Genomic DNA, 23,964 nt, shown 5'->3' on the forward strand with positions numbered 1-23,964 from the left:
TGTCAAAAAAGGGTTTGGGTAACTTAGCTCGAAATTTGGTGTTCGGGCGAGCTGTCTTCTTATCTCTTTTGGTGTCGATCACGCCATTCCAGTCACCCAACAATATACAAGACTCAAAGTCCCACTGTACTAATTTAGCGTGCAGATTTCTATAAAATCCATCTTGTTGTTGATTAGGAGCATAAATTCCCAAAAGTAACGTCTTTTTCCCTTCTAAGATTAAATCTAATGCAATATATCTTCCAAAGGGATCTGCTTCAATTAGCTCAGCTTTAATGTCTTTTCTTAAATATACTACTATGCCATTTTTCTTTTCCATGGCTGAGGTCGCAAAATGTTGGCCCAGTTTGGGGTTAAACAAATATTTTTGATCGGTTGATTTGATATGAGTTTCTTGCAAGCAAATTATGTCATTCTTAAACTGTTTGAGATAATGAAATATTTTCTTTCTTTTCTGTGGAGAGTTCAGTCCGTTAACATTCCATGTCAAAATCTTAGTTGTCATTTTTGGTTGCCTGAAGCTTTTTTAGAGCCTCCCGCAAGGCCTGTCTCACCTTTGGTTTGGCTCCTCCCACAGCTTCTGAGCTTGTTGCAGTAGCTCCTTGATCAATGGCCAACGATTGTTGAGATTGTTGCATAGTAGCTTGTTTATCCATTTTTCTGGTGGTCTTACAGTTGGATCTTTTTTCCTTGACTCCTTGCCCTTCCGGAAGAGGGAGATGATACATTTTATCTGATGGTTGTGTGGTTTGCTGTTTATCTTGTTCGTCTCGTGGTTTTTCACCATATCCCGAAGGTTCAGGGTATCCCATCTTCAGAATCCTATGATAGAAATCACGAGCTTTCCATACAGAGCTGAGACGATATCTTTGTTTGTCCATTGTAACTATAATACCGAATGGGGCATCCCATCTGTACTGTATCTGACGCTTTCTGAGCTCTTCCACCAGAAAAGCATAATCTCTTCTGGCTCTTAGCATCTGAGGTGGTATTTCTTTCAAAACAATCAGGTCCTGTCCACCAATTTGAAGCTTAGTATTGTAAGACTCTTGTAGTATTATATTTCTAGATTCTCTTGTAACAAAGTATATTACCACGTCTCGGGGAAGTTGCCTTTGTTTTGCCGCCCATGAGTTAACACGAAAAATCCTGTCAATCTGCCAATCAAAATTGGATCCCGGTTTTCCCACCAGACGGTCAAAAGCTTCAGAAAACATTTGCTTTAAGTTCTCCTGCTTTTCTTCACGCAGCCCCCTCACTCTTAATGCAAGCTCCATCTGCTTATACTGTATCATAATAATTTGTTTTTCAGCATTGTCAATTTTTTGTTCCACCATTTCAGTTTTGGATATCAGGTTAGTTTTAGCTTCATTGAGAGTTTCTAAATTATCTTCCATTCCAGAAATATATTCTGTTATCACATTTACAATTCCCATCATATTATCATTCATTTTAGTGACCCTGGTATCGAATTTGTCATATAGAACTTCCATCTCATTCCTTATTTCATCTTTGAAATCTTTAAGCATTTCTAGATTCTGTTCTCTGAATTCTTTAAACATTTCTAAGTTCTGTTCTCTGGATTCTTTGAACATTTCCAGAAAAAATTCTTTTGTTAGTACATCTCCACTAGGGGGCATAGATGGTGGGGGCTGCAACTTTGTACCAGGTATGGGAGACGTTTTCGGAGGTAATTTGACAGAGGTTAATTTGGATGCCATTATATTTTGGTTTTAATTATTTATTCTAAATTACTAATCCACTGTGCTATGTGAAGAAAAAGAAATTCTTCCCCCCCCTTTTTTTCCTTCTTTTTTTTTTTTTTTACAAGGGGTTTTACGGAGGATTTCAAAAGAGAAAGTCCGTTTGGAATGTTTGGAATGTCTCTTTATCAACAACAAAGAGTCTTGAAAGCTTTAAGGGAGTAGCTCTAATTAAATTATAAGAAATTGTTTCTTTGATTCTGTAGCAGGAAGCCGGAGATAACAAATGCAGAAGCTGTAAACGCCATTTTGAAAACAATTAAACAAAAGAGGTTTTTATAACATTGAAGCTGGTATTTCAGATAGAGAAAGGTTTTAAAGTTCACAAGTTGGTCTTTGCTCGTATTGATTTTTAATAGTCTCTTTTCTAAAGATTGTCCTAAGGGGGAGGGGTCCTGTCTAATGCTGTGAATAACAGCTGCGAAGTTCAGGTCGGAGTTGAATGACTCAGCTTTGGGTTGATCCTCCCCCTCCGTCCACAGCTCACAAAAAAAACAAACTGTGAACTTCAAAGAAGATTCTTACCAGCTGAGATTCCTCACTGCTTTTTTCTTGTCTGAAAAAAGAGTTATCTTCTTGATATTGAGTAGATAACAAACCTGAATTCTGGGGGCAGCTCTGTTAAGCTGCCGACCGGCGACAGGCCACTCCCCGGAAGCCCAGGGGTTGTGACTTTAAGTATATACCTCCCACCCTGGCTGGCTGATAAAAGGAGTCGTTCTCTGTAGCTCAAATGGTTAACTCCCTGCCTGGGAGGCAACAGAGCACAGGTTCGAATCCCAGTAAGGATATGGCTAGCTGATGAGAGCTAAATAGCTTGAAATAGATCTATACTAGTCTTCCTTTATTTATTTATCAGCACAAACAAAAACACAAATATAACAAAGGCAACAGTAAAAATATTGGGTTTCTGTCTGGATGGACTCTTGTGACGAGCCTAATTACAGAGAGTGGAAGTGTGACCTTCCTCCCACACTTGGGCATACCAGGGGTTATGACTTTAAGTATATACCTCCCACCCTGGCTGGCTGATAAAAGGAGTCGTTCTCTGTAGCTCAAATGGTTAACTCCCTGCCTGGGAGGCAACAGAGCACAGGTTCGAATCCCAGTAAGGATATGGCTAGCTGATGAGAGCTAAATAGCTTGAAATAGATCTATACTAGTCTTCCTTTATTTATTTATCAGCACAAACACACACACACACACACACACACACACACACACACACACACACATATATATATATATATATATATATGTTGTATTTGTGCTGATAAATTTGTGCTGATTGTGCTGACACTAAACATATATATTATATAATATATATATATATTTAGTGTCAGCACAATCAGCACAAATACAACATATATATATATATATATATATATATATATATATATATATATATATATATATATATATATATATATATATATATATATATATATATATATATATATATATATATATATATATATATATATAAAACGTTTTGCTTTATTTTAACTGTAATGATTCTCATGCGAATAAACAAAAAAACTGGCTGGAGAGGCTTTAGAGAGAGAATTTAATTCTATTTCTGAAGATAATTGTGGTGAAATAGTGTGGCTCTAAAGTGAGCTTTAGAAGTAGTGAAATCTGGACTGAGCTCAATGTGAGTGGTCCATACCTGGTTAAATCTGCTTGGCCACACAATATCATCTTCATAAAGGGTGACCATTTTTTTGTTGGAGTCCTTGAGGTCCATGCTTCCAACTTGGACTTTCTTAAAAGACAAATTTGAAAATGTGATCCAATTGACGATATCAAATCCAGTTTCTAATTCTCCGTTTTGATTGAACCCAATTTGTTGCCCAGCACTATTATTAAATACAATTCTTCCGATAATGTAGTTGAGCTAAATCAGAAAATGAGCCAAATAGAGATATATCAGGATGTAAAACAGCACTCTTTCTCCCCTTTAAAGTATATAAATAAGAAATCCTTTCAATGTATATAAAACATGAAAGATAATAAAAATCACAATAATAACATTACATATTGTAACAATGATTAGAAAATCTTCATAGCACCACAATGAAACAGAAGAAATAAAATAAAATACTAGATCGGATTATTCAGCAATTTAAAAAAGACTAATTATTTCTAGCGGGTTTGTAAAAAAATAATTGAGATAATTGAGAAAAAAGTTTATGTTGAGAAGAGTAAAAAAGAGTATAAGGGGTGAATGTTGCAGAAATCTTTTAAATGTTACAACTGTATTGATGAGGACCATTTTACACTCTTTAAAAGTGTCTAGTACAGAAATGACAACCATCTCCATGGATTTCCTTTAAAAGATATTGAGTACATTTGAGTACATTTTGCGTAAGTTTTGAGTACATTTTGAGTACATTTTTGGATTCTCAAAATTAGTACGTTCAGTAAACATATAAGAAAAATATATAAGGAAAAACATAATACCAAATAAGCAAAATAACATATTGGTCTTGGACCAAATAAATATATAGAATACAATGTTTTAACATAAATTATATGCTTGTAATCTAGAAATAAATCATGCTTAGTCTTACTAAATTATAAATATGCAGGTGTTTGAAAGGCAGAAACAACATTTTTATATATAACTTTAGCTTATAGAGTTTTGTGACTCTAATGAATTCCTAATTTTATAGGGGTTCTTCATTTTATATATTTACATAGCATTACATATGGATATATTAATGGTATACTGTATTTTTCATTTACTTAGTCTTACACCATTGTATACATTTGGGGGATTTTACCTTCCATAGATGTTGATTCAAAAGTTTCCCCTTGACTTCCCCCCCTGCTCTGTATTTCATTATAGATGAAAAGGAAGTCATGCACAGCATGTGCAGCCACATAGATAGCATTGTAGACACTGTAGCTGTGGCCACTCATTTCCATATCAAAGACAGATGTAGGAAGGACCTCCAGTTTCTCCTTTCCAGTACAAGTGGCCCCATTTGCCTTTTCTATTACAGATGTGTGGAAGGAACACCCAAAGGCATTTTTCCAGAAGGTCTTGATAAAACTGTCTTCCTTTTCCAAGATAGGTTTTCTCATCTGAACAAATTGCTTGAATCCCAGAACCTTCTCTGAATGAACTGCAAAAGATAAAGCCCCATGAAGGAAAACCATATCCTTATTTTTGTGAAAGGGATTTGATGTGAAATCCATTTGGATCGTCATAATCCAAACTTTCCCTTTTGTCCATAGTGGGAAATCATTATCTTTCAAATTACTGGAAAGAAACCTTAGAGTTATCATGTTACCACTTTCACCGTGAACTACTACCACAGTGACATTACTTTTCATAACCAATCTGTACATGTTAAGTCCTATTTCGACCATCTTTTTCAGATTATTTGAATGAACAGGATTGGGAAATCTTGCAACGAAGTCAAAGCAGATGCCACTCTGGGTAGCCATGGGGAGCACCCTGCGCAGAAACATTTCACCACTCTCGTTGTCTACTAACAACATACCCACCCATGTCCATGCGAAATATAGCAATAATTGAGAAATTCCTCTGTACTGAATGTTCATATTTGGCAACATCTGTTGGTAAAAAGGAGCTTGGTCTTTTGTCCTAATTTCAGGAGCAGAACCATACAATATCTAGAAACAGAGAGATAAATAATAAAAAGAAAATAATCACTGTAACGTAAAAGGTTGGTGTGCAACAGTGACGTGCGGTGAGGTTGATACCTGGTGAGGCTCAGCAGGGCAGCGGCCGGCCTCGGTGGGGGGGGATTTGCATCGCAGAAGCAACCAAGCGCCCGGGTCTGCAGCAAAGGTGCTTGGTGGCTCCCGCGATACAAAGTGCCCCACTGCCCCCCTCCTGCTGTCCCGGCCTGCATCCGCTGCTTCTCCAAGCCGCGTAAAGAGGCTGCATAATGGAGGGAAATCACCCTGGAGTGGCCTGTTGGGCTCAGCGGGTCGATATCCTATTATCGAGCTGTGCATATGTCTTTCAACCACCTTGCAAATGCCGGCCTAACATCTAAATTATAGGGCCCAAATTCAGATAATTATTCGATTAAAACCTATTACTCTTATTAGGGTGGACTATCGACCGGGTCTGGTCGTTCGACCCGGTCGCCAGATTGCTTCACTTGCATGCCCCGCTCTCCTAGCTGCACCTTCCTAGCCCCCGCTGCCCCCGGCGCCCCCCTCCCCGGCCCAAGGCAGCCTGGCTACCCCCGGGAGAAGCAACTTTCTCCAGGCGAAAGCCCCCAGCATCCATCGAGCGTCCTCCAGCCGGTCCTGCCGCCCTCTGATCTCGCCTGTCCCGGGTTTACGTGCCCAAAGCTAGGTTGGATTCTTCCCTCCTCCAAAAACATCCCCACCAAGCACCTAGGTCTGCAGCAAAGAGGCAGCCTCCTCCTTCTTGCCCACTCCTCTCTCCTCTGAAGCACGCCCCGCCCAATGTAAGCGTGCTCAAGAAGACACGATTGGCTGCTTCCAAATCAGGAGGCGGGAGAATTAGTGCCTCTTTTCCATCTGAACTTCTTTGCCTTTCAACTCTTTATTAACTTTTAGAAGGCGAAAAATTCCTTAAGGAAAAGAGGCCCCGAGTTCTCTCGCCTCCTGCTTTGGTTAACACAAAGCAGACACCAAGCCACTGTGAGCTGGAATCTGATAGCAACTATCTTGGCTTTAATTATTTAAAAAAATATATTTAAATTTCTTTCTTTTTCCTGAGGAGACTGGTGAGGCTCCGCCTCCCTTGCCTCTAGTGACTGCACGTCCCTGGTGTGCAATCCTATTCTTTCCCTATTTTGTCTGCTAAATTTGAAATTGAAGCCGGATTCCCTGTAAGTTTCACATTCATATTCAAGCTAAGCTAATGGAGCAGGAACGTTCAGCTTTCCCCCTGATTTAAGAAAATAAGTTCAATCAGCAGATCTCCATCTGTGCACAGAGATTGCTATGTCGTCACTTCCAAGGCTGAGCTGCATCACCACAATAGGTCAGTGGTTCAGACTTGCATTAGAACACCAGTTCCCAATTCAGAGATGAATAATATCATGTTATGCCACCATAGAAAAACTTACAGAATTAACTCTATGTCTTGGATTTCCAAAATATCTCAAGACACAAGATTTGGTTCATGGAGGACAAACTTTATCACTTAAATATTTAAGTAAGGCATTTTGTACACTCCAACTTAAATATCATTAAGATAAATATTCATTTGCAATACATTATTTAATTTGTAAAAAAGATCCTCCAATTAAGAGATGGGTTGCTCCTGGCATTACTGTTGGTTCAATGCGTGCAAACTTTTTGCATGTGTGCCCTTGCTTGACTTGTTCACATGCCAGATGCAGTACATGTGCATATTTGGTCAAAAATAGGTCTGTGCATGTGCAAAACATAAAGAAGTTAGAAAAATTAAATTTGTGCAATGAAAATTGTTCTGTGCATGTGCAGAACCAAAAATCTAGATAGCTGCGGCGTAGGAGAACCTGTTCGGGCATGTGGAAGCCCTGGGTCTCTGCCAGTTGAACCGGTGCAAACCGATAGGAACCCACCACTGCTCCACTGCTTTAAGTACTACTGGTGAAATATTTCCAGAGAAGTTCATCTTATTTCCAAGGAAAACATTAGCAAGCCAGAGAGAAACTTAAACAAAATCAATACTCATTCCATAAATAAATCCCTAATACTAGGCTGGGTGAAACTTGAACATACTCACTTTAAAGCAAGGATGTTCTGATACATTGGAGTTATGACCATAAAATAAGCATTATACATTCTGTGAAAATATATACTTACCAAAATATCATGCATGGTATTGATCAACTCAGTTTAATGTTTGCAATGTCTGTCTGTCTGTCTGTCTGTCTGTCTGTCTGTCTGTCTGTCTATCTATCTATCTATCTATCTATCTATCTATCTATCTATCTATCTATCATTATCTGCCTATCTTCTATCAATCTACCATCTATCATTTATCCATCCATCAATCCATATTTCCAGAGTTCATCTTATTTCCAAGGAGAACATTAGCAAGCCAGAGAGAAACTTAAACAAAATCAATACTCACTCCATCAATAAATTCCTAACACTAGGCTGGGTGGAACTTGATCATATTCACTTTGGAAAATATTGATTTTGTTGAAAAATAAAGCAAAATATAATCGTATTATAATTATAATTACAAACATATTTTAAGTAAAGCTTGAAAAGCATAATCTTCAAGCTTCAAGTGTTCCGAGACCAAGTTTGCAATTCTGACCACACTCCACCATGGGTTTAGCAACTCTTTTGCTAAAGTAACTAATAAAATGTTACCTCTGGGCAATGTATAATACCCCCATTAATAGTCCGCCCCCCTGAAACATCAAAAATCTGAAGAATTAAGATGGCAAAATATAACCAAAACATAACAAAATTCACTTGTACTCTCTAGAAGCCCGAATTTCTTAAAATGCATCACTTTTATTACAATACTTGAAGATTTTTAAAGAAAAAAATATTATATGGATTTTTATCTCTTGCCACGTAATTCCAAGGAAGCAACATACCTGTGGCATCTTGTACAGGGAAAGGATATCATGTTCCACCATGTTTTTAGTAACACTTTCTCTAAAATAACCAATGAAATATTACTTCTGGGCAATATATAATATCCCCATTAATGGGACAATGCCTTGAAACATCAAAAAGCTGAAAAATTAAGGTGCTGTGATACAACCAAAACACTACAAAATTCACTTGTAGTGCCTACCAGCTTGAATTTCCTAAAATGTATCCTTTTTATTAGTATCAAAATATTTATGGATTTTTATCTCCTGCCATTTAATTCCATGGAAACAACTTACCTGCGGCATCTTGTACAGGGAAAGGATATTAGCCATGTATAGATAGATGTCAGATGAAGGTCTTCCAATGACTGCTATTGGTCTGTTTTGAGCATCACAGTTGTAGTTAGGTATGAATTGGCCCTTTGTAAAGAAGAGCTCCAATGAGGCACGGTATGTCCAAGTTGGATCAAAGTAGGCATTATAGATATGGAACCCCAAGGTGTGGTTTGGTAAAATAGAGGGATCTTTATTGATTTTCATGATGGCAAATTCTAAAGCGAGGATGTGCTGAAACATTGGAGTTATGACCCTAAAATAAGCATGATATATTCTGTGAAAATATATACTTCCCAAAATATCATGTATGGTATTGGTCAACTCAGTTTAATGTTTGCAATGTCTGTCTGTCTGTCTGTCTGTCTGTCTGTCTATCATCTATCTACCTATCTATCTGTCTGTCTGTCTGTCTGTCTGTCTGTCTGTCTGTCTATCTATCATCTATCTATCATCTATCTATCTATCTATCTATCTATCTATCTATCTATCTATCTATCTATCTATCTATCATTATCTATCTGCCTATCCTCTATCAATCTACCATCTATCATTTATCCATCCATCCATCCAATATCTAACCATTTGCAATCTATTGTCCATCGATATATTTTCCTACATAAAACACTGTGCCTCTCTCCCTCCCTCCCTCCCCTCTCTTTCCTTTTTGTTCTTTATCTTTCCCTATGTCTCTGTAAAAAAATCTTACACAGTGGCGCCAAAAAGCTCTTTAGATGGATGTTTCCTGAAGTCTATCATTCTATAGTAGATGTAGATCTGAGAGAAAATGCCCACAACTAGGAAATCTCCTGGCTGATATTGCTTGTGAAGAAAAGGCAGAGGGTCGTTAGTCCTACATTTATCACTTGGAATCATGGACATCGTTTCAGGCAAAAGCACCAAGACCAAAGCAGCAAGTATCATCATAATGTATAAAAGTGTCTGATATTAAGCCAATGGAAGTTTTCCCAAGCTCTCCCTCATTAAGAATATTTCTACTTGCACTTTTCTCCACAACAACCTCTTGCCCACTAGGAGATGAGGTTGAAAGCATCATGTGGGAATTGATAATGACAATAGAAACATCAACAATTCAGAATTCAAGTTCTATGAAACCATGGCATGTACAGTAACCAGTAATTATTGACAGCAATGAAAACTTAAAAGAAATAAAGAACTTTTCCCGGTTTGTATGAAGGCAGGGGAAGAAGCTATTCCTGTTTTTAAAGCAATATGGCCTTACATTAATTTACAAATTAAATTGCTTATTTGTTTGATTAATATCTCACCATAATCTCATAGCAGTTGTGGATACACAAAATGTTAAAAAGAAATAAACAATATGTTACATTAAATTACTATAAAATACATTCTACATAACAAAAAAAATATCAGCCTCAAGTCAGATAATAGTAAAATAATTATTTAAAAAATTATGTTTTAAATCAATGATTTTTTTAAAAAAATAACCTTCTATAATTCATCAAGAAATTCAATGGATGTTTATATCTCATTGGGATTTGATATAAGTCAGATTCAGTTATATATCTATTTGTTTGTTTATTATCTATCTATCTATCTATCTATCTATCTATCCATCCATCCATCCATCCATCCATCCATCCATCCATCCATCCATCCATCCATCTATCTTATTTGCTTTTAGTTTATTGAAAACTGAATTGGTAGTTAATATAAGTGCTACCAAAACATAACATTAAAATTCTATTATCTCAGAGACTACAACATTTTGGATTAGGTGTAACTTTAGAGGAGTCTTTAAATCTTATCCCATGTCAAATCCATAGAATTGTGTGTGTAGCCAGCTTCACCTGCATCAGATAAACAAAGAACTGGTGCAGCAGCCAGAAATGAAGTCCTTTAGTCATGGCTTCCACCTACATTTCCAATAGCAACTGTGAGTCCGTAAGGAAACTCCAAATGACAAACCTTTTCTTCCGCCTTACCCATCCAGAGACACTATTGGCATTGATGGAGAACCTCAACATAGAAATGTCAAATCTATCTTCCTCAGCTTCTGTTTTCTCTAGTCTTGACCCTTACAAACATTAATGCTCTATATGATATGATGATTGTAGTATTTTTTACTGTAAAAGCTTGATGTCCTCTTCTCAGGTGTTAGTATTATAATAAATACAATACATACCATTACAATTTAATTGCATTCACAAGAAAATTGAATTTTTATATAAGTAATATTCTACGTTAATGAAAGTCTGGGGTTAGCCAGGTTGGACAAGTGGGGCCCTATGACCTGATGGGAAGGCGGGTCCCAAAAGTTGAGGATAGGAATGGGTCCTCGTCCTCCCCCATATGAACAGGTAGGAGGGATACATGATCAGTCCCCTTCTGTCCAGTCTCCATCCCAGACTGCGTTAGCGCATGTCTACAAAGACTTGACAGAGGTTTTTAGTGAGACAGAGAGTGACGTGCACATTGTCTAACCAACTGTGCAATTGAGATCCTCCCTGGAGCTAAGTTACCGAAACCCAAGATGTATTCCATGATGCCCAAGGAGATGGACGAGCTGAGGAAATACATAGATAAGAACTTAGCCCGGGGTTTCATTCAACCCGCTCGTGTATCATGGCCCCTGTCCTCTGTAAGGAGAAGGATGGCACAATGTACTTGTGCATAGACTTCCAGGGCTTGCAAAACATGTATCCGCTATCCCTTATGAGAGACATGTTATCCCGTCTGACAAAAAAGAATATAGTCATGAAATTAGATCTACAGGAGCCATACTACCACGTAAGGATCAAGGAGGGGGACGAGTGGAAGACTGCCACTGGGTAGTTTCCAATTCTGGGTGATGCCTTTTATCCTGCAGGGGGCACCTGTTTTTATGCAGCTAATCAACGAGGTGTTACACAAGCATTTGTATCAAGGGGTGCTTGTGTACTCAATGACATGCTTATTTACACCCAGACTATGGATGAGCACATTCAGTTGATTCAGGAGGTGTTGAAGAAGTTGCTGGCTGCCAACCTTTAGGTTAAATAGCCAAAGTGTGACTTTCATCAAACACGGTTGGATTATGTGGGGTATCAGGCATCGGGGTAAGATGGACCTGGCAAAAGTCCAGGCAGTCCTGAGTTGGCAGGTACCAATGATGCAGAAATTGTTGCAGAGCTTCCTGGGATTTGGTAATTTTTATTGGCAGTTCATCCCCTTGTTTGTGACAGTTCCCTTGCCATTAACAGACCTTCTAAAAACAAAGCACACACAGATAAAGCCCCAATCAGGTCAACCACTCTCCTGGACATTAAAGTGCCAAAGAGCTTTCGAAGCTCTCAAAAACCCTGTTCACCAAAGAGCTGGTACTGAAACATCCGGACCTTGAACAGGTCTTCATGGTCCAAAGGGATGCCAGTGATGTGGCAGTGGCTGCAGTACTTCTCCAGGCTGGCACGCAGGGTGTGTTACAGCCATGTGCATATACCTACTGCAAGCTCACTGGAACAGAACGCTGGTGGGCTATCTGGGGAAAAAGATGATTTCAACGTCTGGTTGGCGCTCATGATCTGGCACCATGTCCTGTGCTCTTTGACGTCTGGACAGACCATAAAAACCTCAAAGCCCTCCAGGCCCTGCGACAATTATCACCCAAACAAGCACGGTGGGCGCAGTACTTCCAACGTTTCCAGCTTATGTTGAAATACATCCCTGGTGGAATAACTTTCTGGTGGGCACACTATCCCAAATACCACAATACAACAGCCTCCAGGAAAAAGTGGTGCACATCATTATTACCCTTGCACTGCAACAAGCTGCATAACTGTCTGCCCGGCAGCTGATCATGCATGCAGATGACCTGACCCACTGTCTCTGAATGGAACACATAAAAGACCCTTGGTTCTTGGAACACCGAGCTCTGCTCACCCTCTGGGATGGGATCGCATGGAAGGGTAGTAAGCTGTATGTACCCCAATCCCTAAAACAACAAGTAGTACAATGGTGTGATGAAGCAAAATAAGCCAGACATTTTGGCTTCCTCTAATCTCTGCATTTAGCCAAATGACAGTTCTGGTGGCCCATGATGTGAAGAAGTCTGTGAAGTCCTGCCCGGTGTGCATGACCACAAAACCTTGCACAGGGAAGCCCGATGGCCTCCTACAGTTTGTGGACAACCCCGCTCGACCATGGGAGAAAATAGTTATGGACTTCATTGTGGAGTTACCGCAGACCATCATTTGGAAAGTCATCATTATGTTCTTGAAATAGGCCCATTTTATACCCTGCTCTGGCTTGCCATTGGCACAGAAGCTAGATAAATTATTCCTCATACACATATATCACCTCCACGGTGCACCACAGAGGATAATTTCAAATCAAGGAGTCTAGTTCACGGCCCGATTTGGTGGGAGTTTGTTAAGATACTAGGCTCATCTCAAGGGTTAAGATTGGCATTCCATCCAAGTACCAATGGGGCCATGGAAAGAACTAACAACATATTGGAATACTATCTGAGATGCTATGTCACCTACCCCTAGTCTAACTGGGCAGGTATTTTACACTTTTTGGAGGTGGCATACAATAATGTAGTCCATAGCAGTACAATTTTTACTCCTTTCCATGTGGCACATGGACAAGACTTGGTTCCCATACCTGGGTAATAGAGGGAAATCCCTACACCCTTCTAAAGGAATGGGTAGACACCTTGCCAGGGGTGTGGAGAGTGGTGAAAGTGGCCCTGCAGAGACCCAGAAATTGTAGGCAGAGAAAAACCTAAATCCACAGAAACAATTCCAGGTGGGGCAGAAGGTGTTTCCGTTGCTCAAATATCTGAAATTAAAGGTTTCCTGCCAGAAGCTAGCTCTGAAGTTCCTGGGTCCATTCCCTATTGTATGGGTGATTAACCCAGTTACAGTGGAACTGAAAGTTAACTTGCTTGCTGGGTAAAGTGTACCCTGCCTTTCATAGCAGTTTGCTGAAGCCAGTAAGGGAGTACCACATCTGACCACCTGCAGGTGCGCCATCCAACCTGATAGAGGTGGAGGAAACCCACTACGAGATTAACAAAGTATTGGACTCCTGGCTACATCGGGGCCAGTAGCTGGTTTGCTGGCAGGATTATCCCCTCACATAAGCATCATGGGTATCAGAGGATGATGTAAATACAGACAGAGTGCTTGTTCGATTTCACAGTAAGCATCCCAGCAAACTGGGTGGGGACCTGAACATGATACTGTTGTCAGCTTTGGAAGTCATATTAACACCAGCAGCTTCCATGCTTCTACAGGCTTGTGCTTGGGAAATTAGGAGGGGGGAATTAGTAGAGGGAATGTAGTTAGACTTAATAGCATTCTTCCTTTTGGTCAAGGTGATGGTATTCCCCCACATGGAGAAGGAGTGGTTAAAGTGATGTCTAAATTTGGGATAGATTGTGATTGGACAATGTGATGGACTAATTGGTGCAGGGGATGGGTTTGGGCTTTTGCCTTACTGAGGAAAAGCCGAGAAATCTCAGATTCTGGTTTTGCCAGATGTGCCTGTATACCTACTCTAGTAAATGGGAGCTTTGATAAATGCCTGTCTCAGAATTTTCACTGGAGTTTGGGTTTTCTGGAATGCTGACAACTGTGATGATTCACTGTTTCTGCTTACTGTTTTCCAGATGTTGCCCTGAAAAGGGGAGCCACCTGTCAAGCTGCATCCCGGGCTTGCCACAGTGAGGTGGGACAGGAGCACGGGTAAAGGGGGGGTATCAGCTGAAGCAGCAATGGAGATTGCCCAGCTGTGCGACAGGGAGGGGTGGTGAAGATGGCCGCTTTTAGTCACGATCAGCTTAGCAGCCTTAGTGACAGCAGAGATAGCAGTAGCTGTGAGATGCAGAGGCATAGCAGTGTGGGGAACAACTGTTCCAGCCCAACAATCAGCTGGGCCGGGGTTTCGGCAGATGTCAGACAAAAGGCCAGCACTAACAGGAGGCATGGCTCGCTTACTTAAAGGCATCGGGAGACGGAAGCTCCCAGCCCCGACTTTGAATCTGACAAGCTTGCTAACAGGCTGGGTTACTGACTGTTTTGCTGCTGTTTAATTCATTATGTGGCCAGAGTCCGGCTGAATAAACACAGTTTATTTCTTCATGGTGTGGCATTTTCCTACTGGGTCAGTCTGGAAGTTGGACCATTGAGACAGATTTGTAGATATTTATGTTGTTCTTTAAATAAACCAGATAATGCTTATGTGGTTTGCATCTAAGACATTTTTTTAAGATGTGGTTGTTTGAAACATGTTACCATTCTACCTATTTTTTTTAAAAAAATCACTCAACCTATATTATGTACATATAGTAAACATTTTTTTTAAAAAAAGAACAATTTCAAGTAAAAAGGGCAAAATATAAATTTTGAAGGGATTCATTAAACAATATTTATTTCTTTAATTTCCCTGCCCCTTAATTTTTTATATAAATAAATAAATAAATAAAGGCAGAAATCATATCTAATATTCCTTGCTCCTTAAATTTTCCCAACAAGAGTAACATGTGTGAAGTAAAAGTAAATCTCACACTCTCCTAGTTTCTAGCTTATGCCTTAACTGCAGAACCAAAATGGCTCCATACTTCCTCATTCCTGATGTAAAATAGGCAGCAGCAATAAGAATTTATGCTATTCTGCCCTTTTCTCTTTTCTTTTGAGCTGATCTTTTTTGTTCAAATCAGGCCTCAGCACAATGATGTACAGCTTGGGAGAAAAGATACAAAGCAGTAATCCAGCACTGGAAGCTATAATGGAGAAGATCTCCACAGCAACCATATATTTTCCCTTTGAACTCAGATATGCTGGAATAAAGGACAACCAAACACTACAGAAGACCAACATGCTGAAGGTGATAAATTTGGCTTCATTGAAAGCATCAGGCAATTTCCTTGCTAAAAAAGCCAGTGTGAAACTGACAATGGCAAGGAAGCCCATATAACCCAAGACACCGTAAAACATGAAGGCAGATCCTTTGTTGCACTCGAGAATGATTTCTTCTGCTATTGACTTCATGTCAGCATCTGGGAATGGGGGAGAGATGATCAGCCATATAATACAAATTTTAATTTGAATAAAGGAGCAGCAGGATACTATAAACGTGCCAAGTCTTTTCCCAACCCACTTGGTCATCTTGGACCCTGGCTTGGTAGCCATGAAAGCTAGAACCACAATGATGGTTTTGGCCAAAACACAAGAAATGGCCACTGAGAAGATGATGCCAAAGGCAGTTTGATGAAGGAGACATGTTACCTTGTGAGGTTTCCCAATGAATAACAAAGTACAAAGAAATGATAACAGGAGAGCAATAAGGAGGACATATGTGAGGTTTCGGTTGTTAGCTCTGACAATGGGAGTGTCTTGATGCTTAATAAAGATCCAAAGGACTCCAACTGTGATTAGCGAGAAGAAAAGAGAAGAACTAGCCATAACTGTTCCTAAGGTTTCTTTGTAGTTCAAGAATGTTGCAACTTTGGAGAGACACAAAACCTGCTTCTCATTGGGATACTGATCTTGTGGACATTGAAAACATTCATCCATGTCTAGGAAAGGAAATATAGAAGTTGAACTTGCAATTGAAAGAATAAAAGCAGACTGTACAAGTGTTCAAAGTGAGGACTGCCAATTAATTTCTGAAAAAATATATGCTGTACATTAAGTTAGTTGACATCAATTTGTATTTGCATAAATCCAGTTCTTGCTACCAATGATGAACATATTTACAATTCAATTACTTTTCCCTATTTTATAGTCTAATTGGGCACGTCAAGCAGTTGGCAAAAAATAGAAAATTTTCCCATGGTACATATCACAACCCGATTCATTCAGTGAGATAGATATATACAATATCTCTTACCCTCCTTGTTAGAAATCTTCCCTTCAGGACACCGGAGACAGTCATAGCAGCAAAATAGTTTCCCTTCTATCTTAATCTTACTGTAGCCTGAATCGCACTTCCCATTACACAGAGAAAGTGGCTGGGTCTGTCCATAAATTAAAAATAAAAAATAGAAAAGGTTTGTCTTTGGAGACTTAGCATCTCAGTGTCTTTCATTATTTTTAGAAGTATCTTTCCATTATATTTTTCTTTTCATATAATAATGTGAGACAGGAAAGCCTGGTTTTGGCTTGAAAAGATCTTACCATCTTTCATCCTCAGAGCAAACATATAGACCAAAATACTTAATTTGGCACCAAATGAAAATATCATTTTACAGAGGCATTGATTTACAAATGTTGCTTGCCTTTCTTTGCTTTGGAACATCTGTAAGGCTTTTAGTGAATGGGAAAGTTTTCACATAGAAGTTACATGCTAAGTGTGAACTTTATTTATGCCCTACTCCTTTCTCTCCATTACCCACCTACCCTAGATACCTTTTTTGGATCACAAATGAATGACTTTCTAAATCTATCAGCTAGGCTAGATACACTTAGTGTCACAAGTAGGAATGAGCACCTCACTGTGCTTTGGATGCTTCTGGACTGAAGGGATTACTCAGCTATTGTCAAAGAGACACCTGAATGTCTTAACAGCAGCACACAGAAAGATAGACTCAAATTATCAATATCTAGACAAGACCTTCTCAGTAGCCTTTAACCATCTCAGCAGAGACTAAAATCTACCTTTTTAGGTTGATGGAAGACTTAGAAGATTTTGAAAGCAGACATGGAAATCTACAAAGAACTAATACTGGATGGAACCAATGGAGGAGCTGACATCTGGGTCTGACAAAAATTGACATGTATGGAAACCATTGAGTAGACTGTACATAAGAACAACAAGATCCAGAAACACTCCAAACAAATGGGGATATTTAGTTGCTTCTACTCTTTGTGGTTGTGGTGACATTCAGACAACAAAACAAATGTATGCCTGCCCTTTGTGTCCCGATCAGTGTACATTTGAGGACTCATGGCAGCATACTGGAATACAGTCAATGTAGTTTCTGGGTAAAGTCTTTTTAATTTGTACATATTTTAATCTTGCATTTCATATTTTTAAATGTTTTGCCTTACTTTAACTGTAATGCTTCTGACACGAATGAACACACAAAACTAGCCTAGAGAGGCTTGAGGGAGACAATATAATTCTATTTTTAAGTTTCATTGCAGTGGAATAGTTTGGCTCTAAGTGACCTTTAGAAGTAGTGAAATCTGGATTGAACATATTGTTACTGGTTCATACCTGGTTAAATCTACTTGGCCATACAATAACAACTTCATAAATGGTGACCATTTTTTCATTGGACTCCTTGTGTTCTATGCCTCCCACTTGGACTTTCTTAAAGGACAAATTTGAAAATGTGATCCAATTGATAATATCAAATCCAGTCTCTAATTCTCCATTTTCATTGAACCCAATTTGTTGCCCAGCACTATTATTAAATGCAATCCTTCGGATAATGTAGTTGAGCTAAATCAGAAAATAAGCCAAAGAGAGATATGTATCAGGATGTAGGACAGCACTCTTTCTCCCCTTTAAAGTATATAGACAAGAAATCTTTTCAAGCTTTGTAAAGCATGAAAGATAATAATAATCACAATAATAAATTACATTACTGATTGTAACTATTATGACAGTACAGTGGTGGGATTCAGCCAGTACGCACCTATTCGGGAGAACTGGTTGTTAACTTTCTAAGCAGTTTGGAGAACCGGTTGTTGGAAGAAATCTCCTTTTGTTTTTTCCACTTTACAGGGCTAATCCTGTAAGGAAGGCAGGAAGGAAACATTCTGGTGTTGTTTCTAGCCTAATCTTTATTGTCCTGCTTACAGAAACTGCCTCTCCTATTAACATTGTAACAGTTTATTGCATTGTAACAGCTAAGGTGAAGCACCATCGATGTGAGTGATGTTGAGTTGGCCATACCCACCCAGTCACATGACCATGAGCCCCACCTACCCAGCTGGTCATTAAAGCAGAAAACTGGGTTGTTAAATTATGTGAATCTCACCACTGTTACAGTATCTTCATAGCACCATAATGAAACAGAAGAAATAAAATAAAAAACTAGATTTGACTATAAAGCAATTTAAAGCAGACTATTCCTAGCGGATTTCTAAAGAAAATAATTGAGATAATTGCGAAGGAAAGTTTACATTGAAAAGAATATAAAGAGCATAATGGGTGAATGTTGCAGAAGTCTTAAAAATGTTAAGATTGTAATGTTAAAGACCTCCATGCATTTTTAAAAAGTTTCTAGTATAGAAATTACAAACATCTCCATGAATTTCCTTTAAAAGAAATTAAATTTTGAGTACCATTTTGGATTTCAGAAACTTCTCAAAATTAGCAGGTTCAGTATATAAGAAAAAAATATGTAAGGAAAAAAAGTAATACCAAATTAGCAATGTAGCATATTGGTCTTGGGCCAAATAAATATATAGAATATAATGTTTTAAATAAATTATACGCTTGTCATCTAGAAATAAACCATGTTTAGTCTTACTAAATTATCAATGTGCAGGTATTTGAAAGGCACAAGCAACATTTTTATATATTTCTTTTTTATATGTTTACATAATATTACATATGGATGGCATACTGTATTTTACATTTTTTTCTTGGTTTTAGGACTGCAAAAAATAAATAGCTAAAATTATATTTACTAAACTTCACAGTTTCACCTAGATTAGACAAAATAATTTTTGGAAGAAAGATTTTTTTAGAAATCTCGAAAAAAGATATAGTGAGACATTTGCAATTTGTCTTTTGGGGGATATTACCTTCCATAAATGTTGATTCAAAAGTTTCCCCTTGATTTCCCCCCCTGCTCTGTATTTCATTATAGATGAATAGAAGTCATGCAAAGCATGTGCCACTACATAGATAGCATTGTAGACACTGTAGCTGTGGCCACTCATTTCCATATCAAAGACAGATGTAGGAAGAACCTCCAGTTTCTCCTTTCCAGTACAAGTGGCCCCATTTGCCTTTTCTATTACAGAGGTGCGGAAGGAACACCCAAAGGCATTTTCCCAGAAGGTCTTGATAAAACTGCCTTCCTTTTCCAAGAGAGGGTTTCTTGTGAGAACAAATTGCTTGAATCCCTGTACCTTCTCTGAATGAACTGCAAAAGATAAAGCCCCATGAAGGAAAACCATGTCCTTATTTCTTTGAAAGGGATTTGATGCGAAATCCATCTGGATTGTCATAATCCAGACTTTCCCCTTTGTCCATAGTGGGAAATCATTATCTTTCAAATTACTGGAAAGAAACCTTAGAGTCATCATGTTACCACTTTCACCGTGAACTACCACCACAGTGACATCACTTTTCATAACCAATCTGTACATTTTAAGACCTATTTCAACCATCTTTTTCAGATTATCTGAATTAACAGTTTTGGGAAATCTTGCAATGAAGTCAAAGCAGATGCCACTCTGGGTAGCCATGGGAAGCACCCTGCGCAGAAACATTTCACCACTCTCATTGTCTACTAACAACATCCCAACCCATGTCCATGTGAAATATAGCAATAACTGAGAAATTCCCCTGTACTGAATGTTCATATTTGGCAACATCTGTTGGTAAAAAGCAGCTTGTTCTTTTGTGCTAATTTCCGGAGCAGAACCATACAATATCTAGAAACAGATAAATGTAATTCTATGTAAGTTTTACATTCATATTCAAGCTGAGCTAGTGGAGCAGGAATGTTCAGCTTTAGTCATAACTTAAGAAAATAAGTTCAATCAGCAGACCTCCCTCTGTGCATGGAGATTGTCATGCCATCACTTCCAAAGCCGAGCTGCATCACCACAATAGGTTAGTGGTTCAGAGTTGCATTAGAACACCAGTTCACAATTCAGAGATGAATAATATCATGTTATGCCACCATAGAAAAACTTACTCTCCAATTTAAATATCATTAAGATAAATATTGATTCACATTATATTATTTCATTGGTAAAAAAAAGATCCTCCAGTTCTTTTAAGTACTGCTGATGCAATATTTCCAGAGAAGTTCATCTTATTTCCAAGGAGAACATTATTGGCCAGAGTGAAACTGAAACAAAATCAATACTAACTCTGTAAACAGGTTGGGTGAAACTTGATTATACTCATTTTAGAAAATATTGATTTTGCTGAAAAATACAGCAAAATATAATTGTATTATAATTCCAAACATATTTTAAGTAACATTTGGAAAGAACAATCTTCAAGGCATAGATTTTGCCAGATACAGTTGACCACACTCCTCCATGGATTTAGCAACTCTTGCTCTGAAATCACCAATACAATGTTACTTCCGGGTAATGTATAATATCCCCATTAATTGCCGGGCCCCTTGAAACCTCAAAAAGCTGAAGAATTAAGGTACTGTGGCATAACCGAAACATACCAAAATTCACTTTTAGTCTCTAGCAGCCTGAATTTCCTAAAATCTACCCATTTTATTACAATCACAATATTTTTTTTTCCTTGAAGATTTTTACAGACAAAAATATTATATGGATTTTTATCTCCTACTGTTTAATTCTAAGGAAGAAACATACCTGTGGCATCTTGTACAGGGAAAGGATATTAGCCATGTATAGATAGATGTCAGATGAAGGGCCTCCAATGACTGCTATTGGTCTGTTTTGAGTATCACAGTTGTAGTTAGGTATGAATTGGCCCTTTGTAAAGAAGAGCTCCAATGAGGCTCGGTATGTCCAAGTTGGATCAAAGTAGGAATTATAGATATGGAACCCCAAGGTATGGTTTGGTAAAATGGAGAGATCTTTATTGATTTTCATGATGGCAAACTCTAAAGCGAGGATGTGCTGATACATTGGAGTTATGACCCTAAAATAAGCATGATACATTCTGTGAAAATATATACTTCCCAAAATAATTTGCATGGTATTGGTCAACTCAGTTTAATGTTTGCAATGTCTGTCTGTCTGTCTGTCTGTCTGTCTTTCATCTATCTATCTATCTATCTATCTATCTATCTATCTATCTATCTATCTATCTATCTATCTATCTATCTATCTACCTACCTACCTACCTACCTACCTACCTACCTACCTACCTACCTATCTATCTATCATTATCTATCTGCCTATCCTCTATCAATCTGCCATGTATCATTTATCCATCCATCCATCCATCACCCATCTATCCATCCATCCTTCCATCCTTCCATCCTTCCATCCTTCCATCCTTCCATCCTTCCATCCTTCCATCCTTCCATCCTTCCATCCTTCCATCCTTCCATCCTTCCATCCTTCCATCCTTCCATCCTTCCATCCTTCCATCCTTCCATCCTTCCATCCTTCCATCCTTCCATCCTTCCATCCTTCCATCCATCCATCCATCCATCATCTAATTATTTATAATCTATTGTCCATCTATATATTTTCCTACATACAAACACTGTCCCTCCCTCCTCTCTCTTTCCTTTTTCTTCGTTCTCTTTTCCTATGTCTCTGTAAAAACATCTTACACAGTGGTGCCAAAAAGCTCCTTAGATGGATGTTTCCTGAAGTCTATCATTCTATAGTAGATGTAGATCTGAGAGAAAATGCCCACAATTAGGAAATCTCCTGGCTGATATTGCTTGTGAAGAAAAGGCAGAGGGTCGTTAGTCCTACATCTAGCACTGGGACTCATGGACATCATTTCAGGGAAAAGCACCAAGACCAAGGCAGCAAATATCATCATAATGTATAAAAGTATCTTATCTTAAGCCAATGGAAGTTTCCCCAAGCTCTCCCTCATTAAGAATATTTCTACTTGCACTTGTCTCCACAACAACCTCTTGCCCACTAGGAGATGAAGTTGAAACAATGATCTGGGAATTGATAATGATAATGGAAAGATCAACAATTCAGAATTCAAGTCCTAGGAAACTATGGCATGTAAACCACTGTACAGCAGCCTGTAATTACTGATAGCAATGAAAACTTAAAAGGAAAACATAACTTTTCTGCATTTATATGAAGACAGGGGGAAAAAGTTCATCTTGTTTTAAAGCAATATGGCCTTATATTAATTTACATATTGCTTATTTGTTTGTTTGATGTCCCACCAAAGACTCACTGCTGTTGAGGGTGCACAAAATATTAAAAGGAAATATGCAATATGTTAAATTAAATTAAATTTAAAAAACCAACCTACATAACAATAAAAAATAAAAAATTAAATATCAGCCACATGCCAGTTAATAATAAAATAATCATTTAAAATATGATGCTGTTAATCCATTTTTTTAAGAAAAAAAAACATTCTGCCTGATGCTCTCAGTGACGCCAAGTTTCACCTTCAGCATGTTGGTCATCTGGAGTGTTTGGTTCTCCTTTGTTCCAGCATATCTGCGTTCAAAGGGAAAATACTGTATACGGTTGCTGTGGAAATCTTCTCCATTATACCCTCTAATGCTGGATTACTGTTTTGTATCTTTTCTCCCAAATGCTACATCATTGTGCTGAGGCCTGATTTGAACAAAAAAGAGCAGCTCAGAAGATAAAAGAACAGAGTACCATAAATTCTATTGCTGTTTCCTATTTTGCATTAGGTATCTGCCAGTATAACACCAATTTGGTCTAGCACCAGGCTAGAAAGTAGGAGATTTTGAGTTCTACTCCTGCCTCATACATGTGTTGTTTTGGGGAAAATAGGAGGAAGAAGCATTAGATATTTTTGCTGCCTTGAAAAATTTATAAAAATAATAATGGCAGGAGAAAGACAAATCTTTTTAAAAATCCCTCAACAGAATCCTTTATATGGTATATGAATCCTAAATCCAGAACAACTAAAGTTCTAAAACAGTATGAAAAAAACCAGGAGATTGAGGCCTTAGGCATGCATATACCATATTTTTCGGAGTATAAGACACACCATGGTTTTGAAGAGGCAAATTAAAAAAAAAGTAGGTAGGTAGGTAGAGCGATAGAGAGGGAGAGAAAGAAAGAGAAATACAGTAGGTAGGTAGGTAGAGAGAGTAGGTAGGTAGGTAGGTAGGTAGGTAGGTAGGTAGGTGGATGGGTGGGTGGGTAGATAAAGGGATAGAGAGAAAGAGATACAGTATATAGGTAGGTAGAGCGAGAGTGTGTGTAGATAGGTAGGTAGGTAGAGGGATAAAGAGAGAGAAATAGAAAGAGAGAGAGAAATATAGTAGATAGGGAGAGAGAGAGTAGATAGGTAGGTAGAAGGATAGAGAGAGAGAGAGAAAGAAATACAGTAGGTAGGGAGGGAGGGAGTAGGTAGGTAGGTAGATGTTTCCAGGTGTATTTATCCATGTGCTGGAGAAGGAAATTTCTGACAAACCTTAAGACTTTTTTCTGCTGGAACAGCACTTGATCAATGTAATTATCATC

General features: G+C 38.4%; 2 protein-coding genes across 2 annotated transcripts; both read right to left on the bottom strand.

Moving 5' to 3' along the window:
* Window positions 1-3,336: 3,336 nt before the first annotated feature.
* LOC148046538 (vomeronasal type-2 receptor 26-like) lies at window positions 3,337-9,538 on the bottom strand. The gene is made up of 4 exons (XM_087714826.1): window positions 9,366-9,538; window positions 8,621-8,912; window positions 4,635-5,408; window positions 3,337-3,660 (listed from the first exon to the last, which is right to left on the bottom strand). The coding sequence occupies exons 1-4, from the start codon at window positions 9,536-9,538 to the stop codon at window positions 3,337-3,339; spliced, it is 1,563 nt and encodes a 520-aa protein (XP_087570952.1).
* A 5,753-nt stretch (window positions 9,539-15,291) lies between these two features.
* On the bottom strand, window positions 15,292-22,264 carry LOC148046539 (vomeronasal type-2 receptor 26-like). Its single transcript, XM_087714827.1, has 6 exons — window positions 22,092-22,264; window positions 21,157-21,448; window positions 19,387-20,244; window positions 17,846-18,073; window positions 16,517-16,643; window positions 15,292-16,202 (listed from the first exon to the last, which is right to left on the bottom strand). Exons 1-6 carry the CDS (start codon window positions 22,262-22,264, stop codon window positions 15,292-15,294), a joined length of 2,589 nt encoding a protein of 862 aa, XP_087570953.1.
* Between the last annotated feature and the right edge of the window lie 1,700 nt (window positions 22,265-23,964).

Source organism: Thamnophis sirtalis, unplaced genomic scaffold (genome assembly GCF_051295495.1).
Source record: "Thamnophis sirtalis isolate CommonGarterSnake01/CBP01778 unplaced genomic scaffold, rThaSir2_p1.2 scaffold_4, whole genome shotgun sequence".
In the NCBI taxonomy this organism is placed as follows: Eukaryota; Metazoa; Chordata; class Lepidosauria; order Squamata; family Natricidae; genus Thamnophis; species Thamnophis sirtalis.

Bases quoted from the DNA above. Each gene is read 5' to 3' on its own strand.
- LOC148046539 (XM_087714827.1), bottom strand. From the start codon at position 22,264: ATGTCCATGAGTCCCAGTGCTAGATGTAGGACTAACGACCCTCTGCCT. The intron at 16,644-17,845 runs GTATGAACCAGT...ATTTATGGACAG, and splicing joins GGCCAAGTAGATTTAACCAG to ACCCAGCCACTTTCTCTGTG. The intron at 16,203-16,516 runs GTAAGAGATATT...TTCCTTTCCTAG, and splicing joins GAAGATTTCTAACAAGGAGG to ACATGGATGAATGTTTTCAA.
- LOC148046538 (XM_087714826.1), bottom strand. From the start codon at position 9,538: ATGTCCATGATTCCAAGTGATAAATGTAGGACTAACGACCCTCTGCCT. The intron at 5,409-8,620 runs GTAAGTTGTTTC...CTCTGTTTCTAG, and splicing joins CCCTGTACAAGATGCCGCAG to ATATTGTATGGTTCTGCTCC. The intron at 3,661-4,634 runs GTGCATGACTTC...TTTCTGATTTAG, and splicing joins TCTATGTGGCTGCACATGCT to CTCAACTACATTATCGGAAG.